This window comes from Emydura macquarii, unplaced genomic scaffold (genome assembly GCF_026122565.2).
Source record: "Emydura macquarii macquarii isolate MOO-44397 ecotype Brisbane River unplaced genomic scaffold, CSIRO-AGI_Emac_v2 contig_2422, whole genome shotgun sequence".
Lineage (NCBI taxonomy): Eukaryota > Metazoa > Chordata > Testudines > Chelidae > Emydura > Emydura macquarii.
This window is the reverse complement of record NW_027132559.1, coordinates 624540-645788: the sequence shown is the minus strand read 5'-3', so window position 1 is coordinate 645788 and position 21249 is coordinate 624540. Positions and strand designations below refer to the sequence as shown.

At 40.6% G+C, this 21249-nt stretch overlaps 1 protein-coding gene across 1 annotated transcript in view; it reads left to right on the top strand.

The window, feature by feature from the left end:
- Positions 1-19110, top strand: part of CDCP1 (CUB domain containing protein 1) — a 47424-nt gene extending 28314 nt beyond the window's left edge. The window contains exons 5-9 of the mRNA XM_067561726.1: positions 5209-5436; positions 6399-6779; positions 7218-7583; positions 14202-14286; positions 15409-19110. Coding sequence (XP_067417827.1) covers positions 5209-5436; positions 6399-6779; positions 7218-7583; positions 14202-14286; positions 15409-15853 — 1505 coding nt within the window. The 3' untranslated portion in view covers positions 15854-19110. The remainder of the gene's footprint in view (positions 1-5208; positions 5437-6398; positions 6780-7217; positions 7584-14201; positions 14287-15408) is intronic.
- The last annotated feature ends 2139 nt before the right edge of the window (positions 19111-21249 follow it).

Below are 21249 nucleotides of genomic sequence, written 5' to 3'. Positions count from 1 at the left end.
ATTTTTTGAGTGAGTTTATGATGGAAGTATTTTGGTCTTTGGAGCGCTGCAGTTTATAACCTCCAGAAAGGATCCATGTCCCTTTCTTGCTTTTTAAAGAAAGCATGAGCTTTAGGGACCATTATTGGGAGAGATCAGTAGCTCCTTAAGTACTTGATGTTAGATTTACTTAAGAGAGAAATTCTCACCGTTGCTAATGAGCCCATTGTTTGATTATGATGATTTTTCCCAATTACATCCAGTCTCTAACTTTCTGGTTTTGTGGGAGGTATCAAAAAAGATTGTGGGAAAGGTGTGGAGGCCTCTGATTATCCCTGTATTCTGGCAATATGGCTTTCAGCCAGGATATAATATAATTTCTTGTACTGGTCTTGTTTGGCTGATCTCCTAGCAATGGAGAAGGTAAGGTGAAGATGCTGATTCTTTTAGTTCTGTCAGCAGCCTTGAATTAGACTGGCCTCCCATAGGTTGTGTTGACTCACCTGTGAATCTTGACTGAGATGAATGGAGGTGTGCTTGAATGGCTCCAATTGTTAGGAAGATACCAGAGGTAGGTATGGGTAGTTTGCCAGTTTCCTAGTACAGGGTACTTGTAGAGTGCTCTTTGTACCTGGGGCTGCTGTAGGAGACTGTGAAGTGGATTGGCTGTAGTGCTGTCAATATGTTGATGATACTTCCTTGGTGGTTTTTTTGTTTTATTTTGTTTTTTTAACTAGATCCGAGTTATAGAGGGCCTCATATTACATGACACCTTACCAAGATAGGGGCATGGATAAGAGCAAGCTGATATGAAGCTTAATCCAGACGTGATGTTAGCTGGTCAGAGAAAACCACCTGGAGATCTAGATATATAGACACCTATATGTGTAGGAATGTCTCTTTTTTACAGAGCTGACAAATTACTCTTAACCTACAGTAACTTCAGAATCACAGATTAATGTAAACTGATACTTCTGGGTAATGTACATCGTTATGGAACCACTTGGTAGAGGAAATGACTTGTAATAGTGTTGCATGTATTAAAAATAATAATCCTGGAACCGGAGACTCGATGGGTCAAGTGATAATGAGCCATAAAGTTATTTATCTCTAGGTCATTGATCTGGCTTCAGCTCATGTTGGCAGAGATTGAAAAATTAACATATGACAGTTATCTGTCTCAAATGAATTGGTGAGTTAAGAACAATTGCTAATGAATAGAAGTCCACTTTGCTAAACCATCACTGCAGCTGGTGCTAATGAGAATCTTAGCAGGCCATCTCTGCAGAGAACAAAGATATAATGGACTCACCCTAAAGGTGATCCATCTAGGTAATGATTGTGTCAAGTCAGCGGTGCCCCTTTTTGATTCATGGAGTATGTTTTAACTTTTAATCTGGCTCTGTTCATGAGCAGAAAACTCCCAAATCCTCAGAGGAAGTTCATGTTTGACAAACCCTATTTGCTTATTTATATTCAGTGTACAATGTGTCTTGAAACCCTGACAGAGTAAAAGCATAATTCAGTTAATCCATCTTTGCATCTTTTCTATTTTGGATAGAGTAAAGTGAAATTTTAATGTATTATGTCCTGCAGACCAGATGCTAACCTAAAAAACCTGGCTGGCTGTTGTATTTTATGAACTGCAAATAATAAATCTCTTGGATTTAAATAAGAACAGTGGTTAGTTTCTCTGGGGATTTTTGTGGACTTCATGAGTAGTTTTATATAATTTTTTCCTTCAAAGGCTCCAAATGCTTCTCTTATGCCCAGGGTCTATTGAAACTGTTTTGTTTTTGGCTGAAATTAGATGAACTAATGAGAACCACGTTTAACCTCCAGATTAAAAAAACATTGATATCTGCATATTCTAAAGGCATCCCAAACACTTGGATAAGCTTTACTGCTGTCTGCAGAGCTTGCAGTTAAGTCCCAGGGAAGTTTATAGTTATTCCCAATAAAAACAAATATCCTGTCTGTGCTACCACATGTAGCTGATCCAAATCATAGAGGAAGCATAACCTGGTGGTTTGGGCACTGGACTGGGAGCGGAGGCCTGGATTTCTATTCCTGTTGTGCCGTTGATTTACTGTGTGACTTTGGGCGTGTCTCTATCTTTGTGCCTCAGTTCCCCATATGTAAAATGGGGATAATACTGCTCACCCACCTTTTCTAATGGCCAACATTTTCAGATTTTGCCTACATAATATTGGGCACCTAAGTAAGCAGCCTGATTGTCAAGCGCTGAGCGCTCATATTCACCACTGACCTTATGTGGCTCTTGTGGTTGTGGGGCCTATGAAAATTCAGGCCCTTAAGTCCATACATAATATAGGTGCTCAGATAGTGTATGCACATCTTCAGTGACTGCATCACAGCTATTTCTGCTTGAGGACAACTATTGGAGTCTGTCAGTGGTACCACTTAAATTGGCCAGAGGAGTCACTTGACTGCAGCTCTTCCATTCCTTGAATGGAGTTTAATTGATTGCTTTACTATTAAATCAGTCAGTCTAGTAGCTCATAACTTAAGGGGGCAGAACCTGACAAGCTTTCTATGACTGAAGTATAGCTTTTTTTCAAAGTAGCTTCCTTCTGGAATTGGACAGAAAGACCTGGCCTAGTAGTTGCTGTCTGTCAGGGCAAATACAGCAAAAAGCCACATTTAACAGAATCCTCTTCCCCTTTGATTTCTATTTGGAAAACATCATGTGGGACGCACAAAGTGAGGCTTTTATCTTATAGTTAGTGGAAGAGGCATAAAAATAGGTGCAGTAGGACTAAGTAGTCCAGGTCCTCTTCAGTTATATTAGCCACACCTCCCTAGCTCTTTGTCATTTACCACACTGAGCTGAGGAAAAAATCCTTTCTTTACTCCCACTAGACACTGTGGGCACACACAGACACATCCCTAGAGTATTCAGGTGATTGGCATTCTGAAAAGGAGCAATGTTCTGTGGGTTTAAAAACAAGCACAAGTCTCTTACAAATGGCCTGTAGTCCCTGTGTGTGCCATAGACCTGTAAAGACTTAACTGGCCAGGGGCCTACCTACCTGAGAGACTGTTTAACTCTCAATGCCATAGTAATACAGCTACAGTCAGCAGAGCTCTTTGAGCAGGATTGTGCTTATTATTAAAAAAGGGGTGGGGGAGGAGGGTGCGCGCTATTGGCAGGGCATTTTCTATGTGGGCCCAGAGACTCTAGAGCTTGCCCTCTACCTTTAATCCAAAATACCCCATATTTGATGGCTGGGCATTCTGCAAAAATCTTGTGTGTGATAGGATTTTGGGGGAAAGGGAAAGGGGTTGTCGTGGGTATGTTGTGGAGAGTGATGGACGATTTTTCTCGACTTTTTTCATGTCTGCTAGCTGAGGCAGATTGTTGCCAACTTTTTATTATTGAAGGCGACTAGTTGGAGGCGTTAATTTATTTGTATTTGTTGCAGCTGGCTGGAAATTTTTCAGTGGAGCAGTTTTCTGTCAAAAAACGATGATTCTACAGAATCGAAATGTTCCACATGAACATGTCAATTCCATGGACACTTTTGATGGAAACCAGGCAGGCTGGGCTAGACAGCCTGCCTGCCAGCTGGTGGACAGGATATCCAGTTTACATGCTTCCCAGCTAGCCATCTACCTGCCTAAAGGTTCCCTACCTAGAATTTTTTTTAAAACTCCGTTTCAGGTCTCTCGAAAGAATTTTCTAAAATTTCTGGTCCATGGAAAATTTTTACATTTCCAATTCTTTCTGATTCAGAACAAAAAGACTTCAGAAATGCAGATTTTTTTCATGGAATTGAAATTCCAGTGTTCACAGAGCTGTAGTATTTATACTGATGAGTGGTTATTATAAATTTAATTATAGTTCGTGGCTCACAGCTTTGTACATGTGTGCTTTTTAAATGTCAGAGCTAACAAAATAAGTATTGGGAAGCCCTCTTTTAAACTATATAATCTTGATGAACTTTAACAATTTTGTAATATACCATATATGGCCATTTCTCCTCCACTTTGCCCTTTGTTGGCTGAGCTTGATTTTTAATTGACTCTGGGCAACCAGACAACTTCGTTCACAGCTGAGCTAAAGAAACTTAACAAACTGTGTGATATGCTTGTAAATGTATGGTGAAGACAACCTTGCAATCCATGTAAGAATCTGAGAAATGAGAACTCTTCCATTTCAAATCACTAGCGTGCGACCAGTAGAGCTGGTAAAAAAAAATGTAGAAAATCTTTAGCAAGCTGTTTCTGCAAAAGTTTCATTTCAAGTTTTCAAACTTTCAGAACTACAATCTGTTCTAATGGCCATTTGTTCTCATGTGGTTCAGCATGAGCAGCACTTTTTGACCCATCTCTCTGTCTCTTCCTGGGTGCCCTTTCAGATGACAGGCCTATTGCCTGGTCCGCCTGGTTTTTGGTTCCTGCAAGAGACTTCTCTTCAGGAATTGTGATCAGTATGAAAATGCAGTGACTCAAAATATTACTTTGTTTTGAAGAAGCTATTTATCCATAGGAACATAGCTTTCAGAGAAAAGGGTTAAAACAACAAAAGGCCTACATGTATGACTGTCTTACCTAAAACTTAGCAATTCCCTCAATTTAGTTAGGCTTCATTTATCCTAAATACACCATTCCCCCACTTCTATCCGCAGATCCTGACTCTCTGATGTCTCTCAGCTTTTGGACTGAAGCTTTCTTTTAAACTCTCCCAAACTGTTTCAAATTCAGCTGAATCTTTCAGCAAAAAGAAAAATGTTTTGGACATATTGAAACATTTAACACTTTCAGAATGAACCATATTGACATTTCCAAAACAAAATGTTTCAAATTGTCATTTCTTTTTCTTTGGGTCAAACACTTTTTTTTTCAGGTTAAGTTTCAGTCACTGAAACACAAAAAACATTCTGTTTCATTTCACAATTAACTGATTTTTTTTTCCAGAACCAAACCAAAATATCAATTATTTTGCTCAGCTCTACATATGATCCCTCTGAAGCTGAAAGGATAGGAAATGGAATGGGACTCTGTTAAAACAGGCTAACTCCTAACCCAGAAGAACAGTTAATTGCATTGATTCCAATAATGTAAAAAGTAAATAATGCTTTCCTAGCTAATGTAAAGATAATTCCAAGATCTGATTTTTGAAGAAGAGAGGATTGGGACGAGGTTTCAGTTCACCACATTTCTTTAATTGCTGTGCTGATCTAATTTTTATTTTTTTCATTTCAGATGTAACATACTTGATTGACTTACGCAATGAGAAGGACATAAGTGTAACCATACAGCCAAAATCCACACACAGTGGGCACCTGTTGCAGTTTGAGCCAGAATGTTTGATCTGCAAAGATCCTAGAACCTGTGAACGTAATGTAACTTTAACATCAGGCACCATGTACAGCATTTTCTTCCTGTGTTCTGATTTGGAGCGTCTAAGGGTCACAGCTGAAAAAACTATAGGTATGACAAGAGCCTTGTATTTTGTTACCTAGAGAAGGGTTCTACAAGTTCTCATTTCAGCAGTATTCAACTGAAGGTTCATGCTTCTAAATCCTGTCTTTCATTTGTGCTTAAGTGTGTTTTGGCTTGCAGACAGGCTCTGAACAAATAGGTGGTGGATACAGCAAGTTGGTAAATAAACCAGTTTGTGTTTAAGATATAGAAATGTGGTGACAGACAAGAACAGCAGAGCTAGTCTCTGGAGAAGTTAAATCCTAGCAAATGGAAGGCAAGCAAATGAGAGGGAAGCTTCTTGCTCGGTGCTGGAACCTGTATTACAGCATTGCTGTAGCAGAGCTCTCCTTCAAACATGGGGCAGATGACGACCATGCTTCTTATACCACGTCTACACAATTCCATGGAAAATCCCATGAAGTGTGCAGACAAATGGTGAAGGAAAGATAATATCCTGTGCGATGACCAAGTGTCATCGGGCGAACTCTGTGTATTTGTATTTCTCAGCTTCCCTTAATGCCCTGTAACAGTCAGAAAAAATGCTTTTGAAGTACAAGAGATACACACACATTTTATTAATGGTTACTATGGAAAATATAGTGGGGAAATTTAATATATATCAGATGATCAAATAGTAAATCAAATGATCATGGTCTCTCACTATCCTTCAGATAATACTTATCTGGGTCTTCAGCAAAATGTAGAGAGTTACAGAAATGACTGGAGTGAATTAAAAAAAAGAACATTGCTCTCACTGATACTCTATGGTACATCCCCACAGGACCAGACCTAATGGGGAATTTGAGTAATTTCCATCTTTCAGCACGTATGCCCCCATACCAAGCAATGGAACTTTGTTGGTTTGTGTTTGTACAGACCTAACCACTCTAACACATAGCAAAACCTCATTTTAATAGCTCTGCTCAATGTGAAAAGTATAGCTATAATTTGTGTCTCTGTGATTGCAGCCTGTTGGGATCTCAGATACTGCCAAAGGAAGATCTATGACCTCACTGTGCCCAGGGCTATTTCCCAGTTCCCAGTTCGACTGGATAAGTTTATTTGGAAACTGTTGGCTCCAGAAGAGATCAATGTGGAAATAATGTCTCCGTCCTTGAAGCTACAACAACACACCCAAGAGCAGAGGTGCAATACAAGTTACAGCTATAGCATTTTCAGCACAACCAAGGGAAAGGAATTAAACCTTGGTATATTCTGTCCAGGTGGATCCATTGAAAAGATTCAGATGAGAGACAATATCACAATATCCCTAAAAACATTTGGCATAAGATTCCTCAATGAGTCTCTCAATCAGGATCTGAAAATGTCTTTTGTGCCATTCATTAAAGGTAAGGTTGTGATCTGTTCCCTCATTCCATTCCCCAACTTCTTCAGTATCTTCATTAACAAATAACCATTGTACGCCCAATAATAAAATAACAGGAGTTAAGTTTCTTAGAGCCCTATCTCATTACGTGGGCAAAGCTTCCTTTGAATGAATGGGGAATTTTGCCTCTGTACAGAGGGAATAAAAACCTCAGATTTGGAGTTGTAGATGAGTCGTTTGAGGGAAATCCTGCAGGTAAACCATGTTGTAACTGTATTACACAGTAACTGTGATAAATAACGTTATCCTAATGAGATATTGTGATTTCCTGTGTGAATCACTGGTCACCATTGTAAGTGAGGAGTGTTTCATTTTAGAAGAGTGGCTAAGTACTGTATTTAAAGAGAGCCAAGAGCAGTGGCAATACTATGTATACCATCTATCTCTTTCTGTACTACAGAGGAATGCATCTTCACTGTGATCCCAGACCCAAAAGCTCAAGTTTACCTACAGACCCCTAACTGGCTTGAGGGTTTGCCTCCTTATGTCTCCGTGTCCTGGAACATCACAGTCCCCAGTAAGCAAGTTGCTCGCTTAGCATTCTTGAAGGAGCGGATGGACATAGCTTGTGAAACAGGACGCGCCTACGTCAACATAAAGGAACAGAAACCAAAGGCTGAAGAAACTGTGCGCCGTGAAGATGAGCTGCTTCCTGAGCCCCTACATATGTATCACCATTTCTGGGTAAACATCTCCAACTGTAAACCAGTGAATAAGAAACAGCTGAGCCTGCAGTTCTGGGTGACATTTATCCAGCAAAAGTCAGGTGAGTTGCTGCTGTCTTTCAGTACTGAGGAAGGATAATGTTCTGCAGTAGGGATGCTCTGGTGTTTTTTGTCCACAGGTGAGGATGTGCTAGTAGACTATTTGCTTCATCAGTTTGTTGTACACTGAGATGCTTCTCTGCAGCTTTACAAAACTGCATCTTTTTCTATGTTTTGTAGAATGCATCATCAGATGCTAAACTCTTTGTCGGGATCCTTTCTCTTTTTTGCATGTATTCTCGGGAAACAGTCAAATGAAGTAGAAAGTGTTAAAATGCTGAAGAGATTGAAGTAGCAGAACTATAAATGATTCTGGCCTTAGTTGAAACAGAGAATGTAAAACTGGATATATAAATTCCAAGATATTTAAGGACCAATCCATATTTCAAACACTATATTAGAGAGCATTTAGGAATATGGTTTTTTTAGATTTTTTTCAATTGCACTGTAAGTCTTGTATTTCAATTTCCTCTTTGCTATATTTAGCTCAAAAGAAAGTAAGGGAAGGATGTTCTCATCTAATAGGAGATGGACAAAAGAGCTGCAGCCACCTGTGGGACTGAGGTCTGGTATTTGGATGTGCTAATTTCAATGGGGCTGCACACAGATCCTCACTATCGGACCTAAGAGATCAGGGCCTAGAGCAAATAATCCAATGTACAGTCATAAAACAAATTAATTCAAGTAAAATTAGGGACAATACCTAGAATCAATCCCCTGAGTCCTACAGCTTTTTATTAAGTCATTTTTTACTACCTACGCTTGGTAACCACTTTAAGCATTGGGAGCAGTCTGAAATAATACTGAAAACCTGAAGTCGCAGTGTGTAATTTAATAACTGAAAAGTAAAACAACACACAAGTTAAAATTTGCAAAGGTTGCGGGGGGAGAAAAAAAGCAGCTCCATACAGAGTGATGTAGGTAAGAACTTCTTAAAATCTCATTGTCTTTTCCTCCAGTTGCATTTTCCCAGTGGTAAACTGTGTAGTTAACCACAAATCCAGTAATCTGATTTTACACCCACGTGGATCTGATTGCAGAAGTGAGGCCTTAATCTGTAAATTAGTTGGTCTAGAAATGTGTCTTCTCATGTGTCTGTGAAAGACTTGGCATGCCTTGGCACTGTGTAAACGATGAGGGTACATATTAAATGCATATTGTGTGTGTCTGCTTTTTAACAAGTATCAGTGAGAAAATGTGGCACAGAATGTTTTCTGGAATGGCTACTATCAGCACTCCCAATTAGTATTAGTCATAAAATTCTTGCGCTTTGAAATATCTGAATTTCAAAAATCTTTGAGAGCCATAGACATGTACTTCAAAAGTTTTTTTTCCTCCAAGATCAATAATAGTCTAGATCTAGTGTTTTGTTCTAATGCCCTAATTCTCCCCGGCCCATCCACATAGATAACAATTTGCTCATGAATTTGGAGAACCTTCCTTGCTCATTCAGAATTTAGAAACTAAGTATGCAATTGACTTCTGTTTCTGATATTTCTTACAAACCATTAGCATTTACATAGTACGCTTGATCTTCAAATCACTTTACAGACTAATTATTGCAATAGTGCTATGTTGTAGATAATAACTATTTAATTACTTATATTTTAAGGATGGGGAAACTAAGGCAGAGAGGCTAGGTGCGTTGCCCAGAGCTGCAGAAGGAATCTTTCAGCTAGGATTAGAACTCAAGAGATCTTGGTGCCCTGCCCTCTTCTCAGACTAGACCGCACCTCTTTTGATTAGCATTATTCCTTGAAACCAGAATATCATCATTGTAATCATAATACACAGGGCTTCCCATTTTCAAAGCTCTAATGCAAACTACGGTAACTATCATGTATGGATCCGCACCAATGGTCGCAAATTTGTGAGTCCTATCCATCTGCCCGTATTGCTGTACACAGTAATGCTATACAGCTACCAGAGGCTGTGTGTGTGTGAAGACACAGGAACTAACTGCTTGGAAATTAGGTTTGTAAAGGAGGATCTTTCTGAATGAAGGACACACTATGTACTGTAAAAGTTACTGGTCTTATTAACCTCTCTCAACTGAAATTGAGGCCTGCAGCATGTAGCAAATCTTTGATCACTCATGTTTGGGAGCTCACATAAGTAAGAACTTCTTGGATGAGTAAAATTATATGAAGTCTTCTCCCATCAGTATGGGTACTCTATGTCCCCAAGAGGCGGTAGATACGTTGATGGGAGAAGCCCTCCTGTTAACATAGCAATGTGTACACCAGGAGTTAGGTTAGCCTAGGTCTGTGACCTTGGAAATTAAAGTGTCACTTGACCTTTGTGAGCCTTCTAGGTATGTTGATTTTTTAAAAAATCCTTAAATACCTTGTAGAAAAACAAATGTAGTGGGGTTTTTTTAAAGATGGTCTCCACATTAATGATCAGGTAATATACTATACTTAACAGTAAATACTACAGAGAGACTTAAAGAGTCTGGAACTTATTTTCAATGTAAAATAGTTGAAGCATTACCTCTGACTCTGTCTTCCTATCTAAAAACAAAATTAAATCCTGCAATCTGTAAAGGGGTTGAAACTCAGAATTTGGCACCCACTTTTAGTTAGGGATGTTTTTAGTGAAAGCTCAATTAACATTTTGAGAATGGCAACCTCTGTTTTCAATTAAAGTGTATGTATGTGTATATACGGTCTGCTTGCCAAGTGTCATGTCTGTTACCTGATAAAAAGTTGCCATTGACTTTTCAGTCATCTGGCAAACTGTGATCAATAATGACTTCCTGTGCACCTCCAGATAGTGCATATTGTATGATTCGAAGGCACGTTCCCTGTCACACTCTCTTTTGAAAAGTGCTACTACAGCTTTAAGGTCCAAGTCATGCAAAACCCTTATGTGTGTAAGTAATCCCATTCAACTCAGCAGGTCTACTTGCATGCATAGCAGTGCATGTGTTTACAGAATTGAGGCCTAGAGCAAGAGTTGGCAATGCAGATTAGAACAGATTACATTACCTTCTAATTACACTAGAAATGTAAATCGATCTGTATTAGGTTGATTTACAGCCACCCGGTGGTTCATGTCCACATTACCCTGCTTGGGTCAGTGGTGCCCGTTTTCACCAGGAGCTCCTGGGCTCCCGGCAGGCTGCCCCACCTCCATTCCCTGCCGGGAGCCAGGGGAAAGCTGCTCGTGGCTTCTTTTCCCTGGTGAGTGGGGTCCAGCTGCCCTGGCTTCTCACTCCCCATTGCTCGCTCCCCATTGGGAGCCAGGCAGCCCAGAGCTCCATTTCCAGCAGAGCCATGAAATTGACAAGAATGACAGCCAACAGCCAGTGTAAAGAACGCAGTGTCTACAATGACACTGCGTCGCACTAACTATACCAATATAAGCCCTATGCCTCTCATTGAGGTGGTTTTATTATGTCAGCATAGCAAAGGAGTGACATCAGCGGAAGGAGAATTTCAGTGCAAACACCTCCGCTGTTTTGTCGACAAAAGCTGACTTTTGTTGACAAAGCTCAGTAGTGTAGACCAGGCCTAATTCTTTTCCTCTTTATTTCAGACTTCATTGCCTGTAACTTATTTCATTCTTTAATTTTGTTTTTTCTTTGTTAAACTTTTCTTTTTGTTTTAATTCAGTAAAACGCCTATAGCTCCATTCCTTTATGCCTGGTCTACACTAAAGACTTTTGTCAACTAAAGTCAGTTTTTTGCACCAAAACAGTAGTGGTGTATACACTGCTATCTCGCACCCCCCACCAACCCAACTTCCCTCATTTTACGACAAAATAAAACCACCTCAACGAGAGACAGAGCTTTTTGCGTCAAACTTTTACTTTTTTAATGACAAAGTGTCAGTGTAGACACTGCACTTGGTTATGTCACGGTAAATGACCTCCAGAAAGTGTTCCATAATGCACACCCTGACCGCTCTGGCCATCAGTTTGAACTCCACTGCCCTGCAACCATCTGCCCGTCCCTCTTTAAAGTCCTGGGAATTTTTGAAATGCCACTTCTTGCTTGGTCGGCCTGGAGAGCTCACATCTCATCTTCCCAGCTGACCATGGTGGTTCCATGCACCAAATGCTCTCCAGCCTGGAGCACACCAGAGCTTCTGGATCTGATCAGCATTTGGAGAGAGGAGGCGGTGCAGGCCTAGCTCCACTCCAGCCGAAGGAACTTTGATACATACGATCAAGTTTTTCGTTTATTGGCGGAGGAGGGCTATAAACGGGACATGCAGCAGTGCTGTGCAAAAATCAGAGGTAGCAAAAGGCTAGGGAATCAAACCGTCGCTCTGGTGCAGAGCCAAAGACCTGCCGTTTCTATAAGGATCTGGAAGCCATACTCAGCGTGACCCCATCTCCACTGCAAAGAGACCCATGGATACCTCTGCAGGCCCGGGGGCAGTGGACACTGGACCCTAATCCGACAAAGAAGTTGTGGATGAGGAGGTCGAGTTGGAGGATGATGCAGAGCAGGGGACCATGTTGTTTGGTGACATGGGGAGCCAGGACTTCTTCTTGACCCAGGAGGGTTCAAGCCAGTCCCAGCCCTCCAGCTCTGGCATGCAGGATGCAGGAGCGGGGACCTTGGGTAAGTGATTTTTTTGAGCTGATGCTGCTCGGTTACATGAGATACCGCGGTCCTTTGTTTTGTTTCATTATACAGCTGGTTGAAGGGACAGAAATGCACAAGAGTAGCTGTGTTTGCATGTGCTTCCCATTCCCCCGTTCAGCTAGGCAATGCGGCAGAAAAGTGTGTTAATGCACACTGAGATTTCATGGGAATCCTCCAGAGAGCTCTCTAGGAAACTTTCCTGGAGATACTTGCCAATCCTTGCCGGAGATTCCTCGGCAGAGCTGCTTTGTCTCTTCCCCATTACAGGAAACTTTCCTGTGGCAATCACTTGTGCAGGAATCAAATCAGCACATAGAGCAGCATAGGGACCTGGTTTGAAGCTGCTTGCATGGTAGAGATGCACTCTAGTATCCCTGCTTACTCTCAGGAGTGAGATATTGGCTTCTGTGGTCCCTGCCTGTGGAAAATGGTGGCAGAATTTGAAATTTTGTCCCTATCTATCTGAATCAATACCCCCAAACAACCACCCAGAACCTTTTCCCCAGCTTGAGTATCCCCTCCTCCTGGGCACAACTCATCATGCCTTGGTTGATCGTCAAGCTGTGCACATGCCAGGGGATAGTGAGAAAGAGGTGTATTTTACAGTAATGCATCAATGTTGTTATTGCACTCACAATAATGCTTCTGTTTATTGTTTGTTGTGCTTCTGTAGATGTGCCCTTGACGGAAAAACCTTCCAGACCTGCCGAGCACCTGAGGCTGAGAAGAAATCGACCACAGAGAAGCAAAGAGGAGATGTTCCAAGAGTTCCTCCAGTCCTCTGAGGCGGAAAAAAGAAGAGGGAAAAAAAGGGCATGGAGACACACTGTGTCCAAAAATCAGAAAATTGATAGACAGGAGAGGATGGAAAACCAGGACCGAGCGATAGCAGGTCACGAGCACATAATAAAAACCATGGAGAAGTAAATGGAGCTGCAAAAGTCACTCATAACACTGCAGACTGAATTCATGTGTACTCGCCCTCCCTTTGCAGCCAATACAGAACTGCTTTCCATGCCCTCCCCAAACTCCACCCGCACATTCATTCCAAACTCCTAGCTCATCTCAGTGCCCCATTCACTCCACCTCTTCAGGTAGCTTCCAAAACGATAGCTGAAGTTACACCCAGCTGTCATAGCTCACACTACCCCTCACTGCTTTCTTCCCTCTAGCACAGCTTTTCGTGTGTGTTGTGAATAATTATTATTTAATAAAAACATACTCTGTGAAGAATAAGCAATCTTTATTGGTCTCTTGCATATGGTGGTTCCACCTCACATTGATACACATTGCAAGCTGGATAGCAGTCATAGCATGACACAGTGCAGTTAACAAAGACACCTTATTGGTGCTCATCAGAGTTCATCAAGGCCTCCCTGATTTAAATGGCCCCACAGTGTGCCCCTCTAATAGCCCTGAATCTGATTGTTCATATTCAGCCAAAAGGTGATCCGCCTATGCACTCCACCCAGGGGGAGATTTTTCATCCTTAGCTTCACAAGTATTATGGAGCACACAGCAGGCAATTATAACCAGGGGAATATTTTCCTCATTTAGATATAACCTGCTATAAAGGCATCGCCAGCGAACTTTTAATTTGCCAAATGCACATTCAGCGGTCATTCGGTACCTGTTCAGCCTGTTATTGAAGCGTTCCTTGCTACTTATCCAGCTTGTATAAGGTTTCATGAGCTATGATAGTAAGGGATAGGCTGGATCTCCCAGGATCACTATGGGGATTTCAACAACCCCCATTGGAATCTGTTGGTCTGGTTATTTTGCTCCTTTGCTGTTTGATCCTTTTTCCTTCTGCTTCACACATTTTTTTTTTTTTAAATCAGTCGATCAGATGTAAGAGGGATGTACTAGGTAAGATTAGCCGCACAGGAGCTGCGCTGATTCTCTGCATAGACCTGGTTGGTTTAGCAGCAATGATGTGAGTCAAGTATGGCAGCTGGATTTCAGTAGAAGGTTAACTGTTGTTGCATATTGTTGAATGACTTTATTTCTCTTTCTTTATAGATCTGCCAGTGATAATTGGAGTGGTTGTTGGTGGGGCTGTAGCGCTTTCAATTATCGGAATCATCATATGTTGCACGAGGAAAAAGTAAGTTCATTATTCAAGATGCTGATTTAGGCAGATTAAGAAGTTTTGCCAGGAAGTACAATTCCTCTTATTTAACATATTGGGTAGGTGGCCCTTGAACAAGGAATCTGGAGTGTACAGTGGGAGGTGTAGGACGGACAAGGTACAACGGGTTGCAGCTAAAAAGTTTGACTCTTGCAGTAATACTGCTTTATTGTAGATCACTTTACTAATGCACTTTGTGCTAGCATAGACTTTTGGTGTTCATTTGAATGTGTTAAGGTAGATATCAAATGAACTTTAATAAAGGTTTCCAAGTTAATTTGGCTACTCTCCCTGAAAGCACTGTACAGTCACTGTTTCAGACAAGTGTCCCCTTCCCTTTACTGATATCTCCTAAAACAAGTCAGTCAGTTTATGCATCAGTGCGTTAAGCAGCATTCTGTCAGGAGCAGATTTGACTTCCTAATTCTGGATGATTCAAGGAAGTCACATTAAAATGAGCCAGGAACATTTCTCACGGTTGTAGGTAGCAGCAGTTTACAGTTGATACAAACTGAAAACCTCCTTAGTTCATACTTGCAAGAGAGTGGAATAGACAAGAGCCAAAATCAATAAGATTCGTCCAGCTTCTGTACGAGTGCTAGAGGATTCTCTCTGGGTTTTCGTGGCCTGGGAGGAGCAGTTTTAATTAAATTTGAGCACTGAAAAAAGGAACCCAATCTGGCAAACACTCATAATTTTACTTGTATGAGTAGTCTCATTGAAGTCAATGAGGATACTTGTGCACATTAAGTGTATGCAGGATTGGGTCCTCAGTTTGTAATCTGTAATGAAAATGTGCTGGGTGGTAACTAGAGCTCTGCAAAATAATCTCACCTGAAATGAGCTAGAAAATTGTAGGGCTTTTCATTAGTTTGGATGTAAAAAGTTGGGACACTTTGCCCTAGGGCAATGTTTCTGACTGTAAAATCCTTTACTACTTGCTGCCCTGCAGAGAAAATACTTGAGGTATAAGCTTGATGGAAATATAATTAAATATAAAATATTAAAATAAGTGGCTGTTGCCTTACAGAGTTTGAATACACGAGTAATGTATGGATTTACAGTGGTTCTCACTTGTTAATTTTGGCTTTATAACAGGAAGAAGGAAAACCAGAATCCTGTGGTGGGTATATACAATGCCAACATCAATACCCACATGCCTGGAAAACAGGGCTTATTCAATAAAAGGAGGAAGGACAATGATTCCCATGTTTATGCAGTCATTGATGATGCCATGGTCTATGGACATTTGCTGAAGGAATCCAATGGATCAGTCACTCCAGAAGTAGATGTGTACCGGCCTTTTGAAGGGCCTATGGATGACACACCACCTACTCCACCTCCCATCTCTTTCAAGAAAGCCACTAAGGTATCTAACCCAGAGGAGCCCCCGATCTGCCCAATAAGGGACAGTGAGCCATACACTTTTGCACACCGCAAACCAGAGGAGACTAGTAGCAACGGAGACACGAGTGTGAACAATAATGGAGATGTGGGCATGTCCTTGTTGGAAAGTAAGGAACAAGAAGGCCTAGTGGAATAACTTATGCCAAAGGAATGACTTTGGTTTGGAAATGAGGGTGGCACTGTGAAGAACAGTGCTCTTGTGTGCTGTAGAAAAATCAGAAGAGATTTATTTTTTTAAGCATACCTAGACATGGGTTGTTTTAACCTCAACTGCTGATGTTTTCAATTTTAGAATGAACCTTTAGGAAACTTATCAACAGTTCATGAATGCAAGTACTTCTCTTTTGGAAATGGAAGCAAAAATATGCTTCCACTTCTACCATAAAGCCATAGGAAAAATGGATTTTTAAAAGCATGGGAACTGAACGGAACTGGGAGAATACATTGCCCAATAGTTTCTCTTCTCTTCTCTCAAGAAATTCCTTCATCTCTAGAAGATTGTTGGGTATTGATTGAAGATGTAGGCCTCACCATTGACTCAGGACAGCTCTGACATCTATGGAATGTTCTTACTAAAAGCTGGATTTCTTCCCTGAAGTCTGAGCATAGGAAGCCATATTGTATGCCAGTTTCTCCACGTGTGTCTCCCAGGTTAGCAGCAGGCATAATACTCTTGTGTATTTGTTTATAAAAATTATCATTTTTGAGCCCTTAAAATTTGCAGTCCTGCCCAGATGTCTGTAGGGTTCAGGTCTTACTACTCCACTGTACTTTCTTGTCTCAGTAATGACAGAGGGAGCTCTAAAGAAATAATAATGGCATTCCATCTGCTACTAATGCCTTGCATTTGACCTGCAAGTGAGATTTGTTTGTTGAAAGAAGACAAATTTTGAAGTGGCAAAATGTGTTTCACTTCCAATAAGCAATTACTTTGTCAGACCCCCTGTGCAAAATGTATGAATCAATCGTCAAAGCAGGCCTAGGGATATATTACAGCTTTAGGGTAGGATTTACAAAAGTGCCCAAATGATGTAGGAGTGCAAGTCTTGTAGACTTCCACAGGAACCTGCGCTCTTAAATCATTTCAGGTGCTTTTGAAAATCCCACCCTAAACATTTAATAGAATTTAATTTTAAAGTCTTGGCCAGCATGTTCATCAGTGATTTGAAAATCTGGTCCTCAGTTTTAAATTACCACAAACATCAGAAGTCCAAGGCTACACAAGAGTGCAATTGTAAGCTTAATTTACCCATGCAGTTTTCAGGCTTGCATATGCAAACTGAGTATTTCCACAAAAATGGTCAGAAGCCTAGCCACTTATGTGTACAAGTCCCGGATTTGTGTATATATGCAATCACTATGATTACATGCACGCTTTTGCATATGGCACTACAACCGACTACTTGTAGATCTGGCTCTGCTTGTCTCACTATGAATGATCTCTTGCATAACTATTTGAAGGGCAACATAACTAATAGAAGAAACTATATAATTTATGCACAGTAACTGGAGACTTTAAGCAACTATAACTGTCTGTGACTGAAATCCTGGCCAGTTGAAGTCAATGAGGCTTTTTCTACAGGGCAAGGATTTCACTTTCCCTGCTAAATATTTTATCATAACTAAACACTAACAATACATTCTCCTTGAACCAATATCAGTTTCATATTTGTCGCATCTGAAGCAGTTTCATCACAGAATTTCTAATAGCATATTGTGAGATATCTACCATCTGAGAGTACTTTTAATTGTGTTTTAGGGAGATTAACTGGTTATATGTAGCACTTGAGTGGAGAAATGTGTATTCTTATATCCATCTCCTTTTTGTTGTTGGGATCACATACTTCAAGATATAGTACAGCATTTAAATGCCATGTGAGAACTTAAATTATGCCATTCTGTCTTGATTTCTGCAATAACTATAGTTATTTTTCTCAGGCAAATAGACTTCCATGATATATTTTTCTTGGGCCAATACAATTCTGTCTCCAGCTGGTCAATGTTCTTTAATTTCTGTCTTTTTTGGGAAACGGTTGAGGAGCTCTGTAGAAATATTCAAAACCTTGTTATCCATCTATGTTGTTCTTTGCAGTTTATTAGGCAAGATCCTTTAGTTCTTATTCTGGCTAACAAACTGCAAAGCATCTGCAAACTTTTCTCTCTATTGCCATCTCTTAATTTTGAGGGAAGAATGTGAAGGTCGAGTTATCCAACTCTTCTGGTGGATGTATGGTTTTTATTAGATCTAGTTTAACTTGTTGGTTGGTACAAAATCAAAGTTAAAATGTGTTTACCATGTTTTGCAATTCTCTCTTTGCTAAGTTTGGACTTCAGGGGATTTACTTTGCTGCGTTAAGTACTGGAATTGAAACAGTGGTCCCAATTTCTTTAGGAAAAATTACGGTTTTAAAAAATATTATAATAAATAGACCTAAACTGTGAGCACACACTGGAATTGTTACCAGGGCAATATCATCCCTTTTGTGTTTCTTCTTTCTTTTGTAAATTGGGTTTTGAAGTGGCGTTATATGACAGCCTCAGAAGCTCTTCTCTTGAGCAAGCTGGAATGATCAATTGGGCAATTCAGAACTTAAAGTTCTTTGCAGTTCTGCTACCTTGTCTCATTAGCTCTATTCATATGAACACACAGGAGTGATCAAGGAAATCTGGTAGGGATTTGACATTTTAGTGCATTCCAGAACTGCCCTTAAGTTATATGAAACCAATGGTTCTTCTGTAAGACAACTGTTTCTGGGATAAGTTTAATTTCCCAGGGAGAAGAGAGGAAAAATTCTATTAACTATCATATAAAGGTTCAATCCTGTAGTCCTTATCTGGCAAAACTCCCACTGACTTTAATGAGGGTTTTGTCTATACAAGGAATACAGGATCAGCCTTATGTATGTTTGTACCTGACAACATATAGAAAGAGAATCCCAGGCAATAAGAATGTGTTTCTACAGAACAGAGTTTACCATGACGATAACTTATTCACTGAATGTATATATCTATTTTGTTTTATAGTTGTGGTGGTATGCTGTTAATTGTCTTTAAGAAAGGAATGAGTTTCGATATGTATTTTTATATTCTAGGTATTGCTTTTGTAAAATGTTTGGTTACAACAGAATAAATGATCCAACAGTTCCTTAGTAGGGTCATAATGTTTGTAATTATTTCAGCCAAATTGACACAGGCATTGGGTTCCAGTGTAATTATTTGGGTGGGGTAATAACGCAATAGCACACCTGACTGCAAGCATCTGATACCAAAGAGAGCCTTATTAAAATCTATGAAATGTGTGGTTTTGAATTGTATGGAGTCTGTATCCATAGTTGCTTTCTTGTTTTAATGTTAAGTGCATTTTGTGCTCATTAAAGAGCCTGCTTGAAATCCCTGGAGACTGAAGTGTTTGGTTTTATCTGCAGAACATCCTATAGGGGAGACAGTGGCAATTCAAACTTCCCCCACCTCACCTTAACTATGGGCCTCAACTGTGACCTCGTGAGATCACCTCTAGTGATGAGAAGGAAGTTGAGCTGACATGTCCAGTCTGTGTTTGGCCCCTCTGAAACTGCAAATTATTATTATTTATTTAAAATGTGGACACTTGCCTAGTAGGAACTAGACTGACATTGCTACATCTCACATGAGCCCTAGAACAGTTTCTCCATAGTAATGACACCCGGTCTCTACTCATCTGTGCCAGATTTAAACCAGTGATCTCTACCTAAAGATGAAACTTGCTCAGTCCTGTTAACCATGAATTCTATTGTTTAGTCTCCTGAGATAGTGATGTGGCTCCTGGCCAAGGTCTAGCTTTCTTTTAGAGACTACAGCTAAGCAGAAGCTTTTGTCTCTAACAACAGAGGACCTAGAAGAATAATCTCTCTCTTATCTGGAGCTTGATCCTGCTCGAGACTTAACACTTGGGCCACAATATAGTAAAGCACCTAAGAACCTGCTTAACTGTAAGCATGTGAGTAGTCCTTTTGATTTCAAAGTGAAGCAAGTGCTTAAGTGCTGTGCTTTTGACCAGGGCCCCGGTAGCCCAATATCTTGTACTTTTTGTTGAGCTTAAACTGATGTTGAGGATTTTTAAAAGGGCTGACAATCCAATTATTCCACATCATTGTGAAGTAGAAACTGCGTCAGGATGGCTACGTGGCTGCCAGAGAATAAACTACAGAATGTGGACATGGCATAGAAGTAGGGGGAAGGGAGAGCAAAAGTTTACAAATCTAGTCCTCATCATACTTCTCAGTCTGCTGAGGCCTAAATATGGGATTCAGTGCATGCAAAGACACTCAATGAGGATACACAGACGTGACTCAGACAGGAAACGTAAAAGGCTGTGCAATTGCTTGTTTTAGTGTAGATATCTGTTTCTGTACTATTAGTCTGTACCTGAATCTTTTATTTCTGATGTAAACAATTTTCAAAAATAAAAGGGAGACGGCACACAATTTTGTTTGGCACACAGGATACTCTGGGATGTCGGGGTCCTAGCTACGTGACCATGATGAGTCGCTTCAAGGCTGCTCAACCAGCGAATGTTCCTCTGTCCCATGACTGGGCTTGAACAAAAACTCTTCTTCCGCTCGGTTGGGCTGGAGTACCTCATTCTTGTCTGACTGACCGTCTCTTCCCATTAGGATACAATCACCCTGCCCTATACAGCTCCCAGTTATACAGTTTATGGATAGGGCCAAGGGAAAACTCAGAATGTGTTTCCCTGGTGCTCACTTACCCAGCCACTCTCAGCGGTGGAGAAACAGTTCCATGGTTGGACTGGTCAGAGAAACATCGACAGAACCATAGGCAACTTCATCAAAATCAGAATTGCTCTCAGAATTGTGGCGATTTTGCCAAAATTGTTTTGGAAGAAAACCAGAAAGAAAATTTTGACGATGTGGAAATGCCCCGTTTTAACACTGTCTGAACCCAATACTTGGATGTTTTTTGTTTTTGAAATGACTTTCTGGGTTTTTTTAAATGTGGTATTATATATTCAAGTACAAATTAAAAAGTCAGAATCAAAAAACGTTTTGATTGACCTGAAATGGAAAAAAAAATTGGAATGATCCTTCCTGAAGAATTTTGAAATATTGGGTAGTTGCTCTCATTAGGAGCAAAGCCAAATTTTGAAATATCAAAATCCCTCGGGAAATGGAATTTCTATCCCCTGCACAACTCTTTTCCCAGCTGTGCCAGCGTGGTTTGGAGCAGGGGACAGAGACGTGAGTGCCGCAGAAGAAAGGACCTGCCTTGCTCTGGAAGGAACTTGAGGCAACACCTCTGCCTCAGTGTCCCAGCTGGGGCAGTGGTGAAAAGAACAGCAGACAAGACAAACCCTGCTCCCTCTGAATAATCTGCTGTTGGGACTCCACTTCCAATCAATGCATCTCCAATCCTGCCTGGGCGATGCGGGCGCAAGTACCCTCTTGTTTTGTCTTTTAAATTAGAGGTAAATGAGAGAGAAGCTGATAGAGGGTCCAATTAGAGCAGTATCTAGGAGAATGGGTCAAGGCTGTG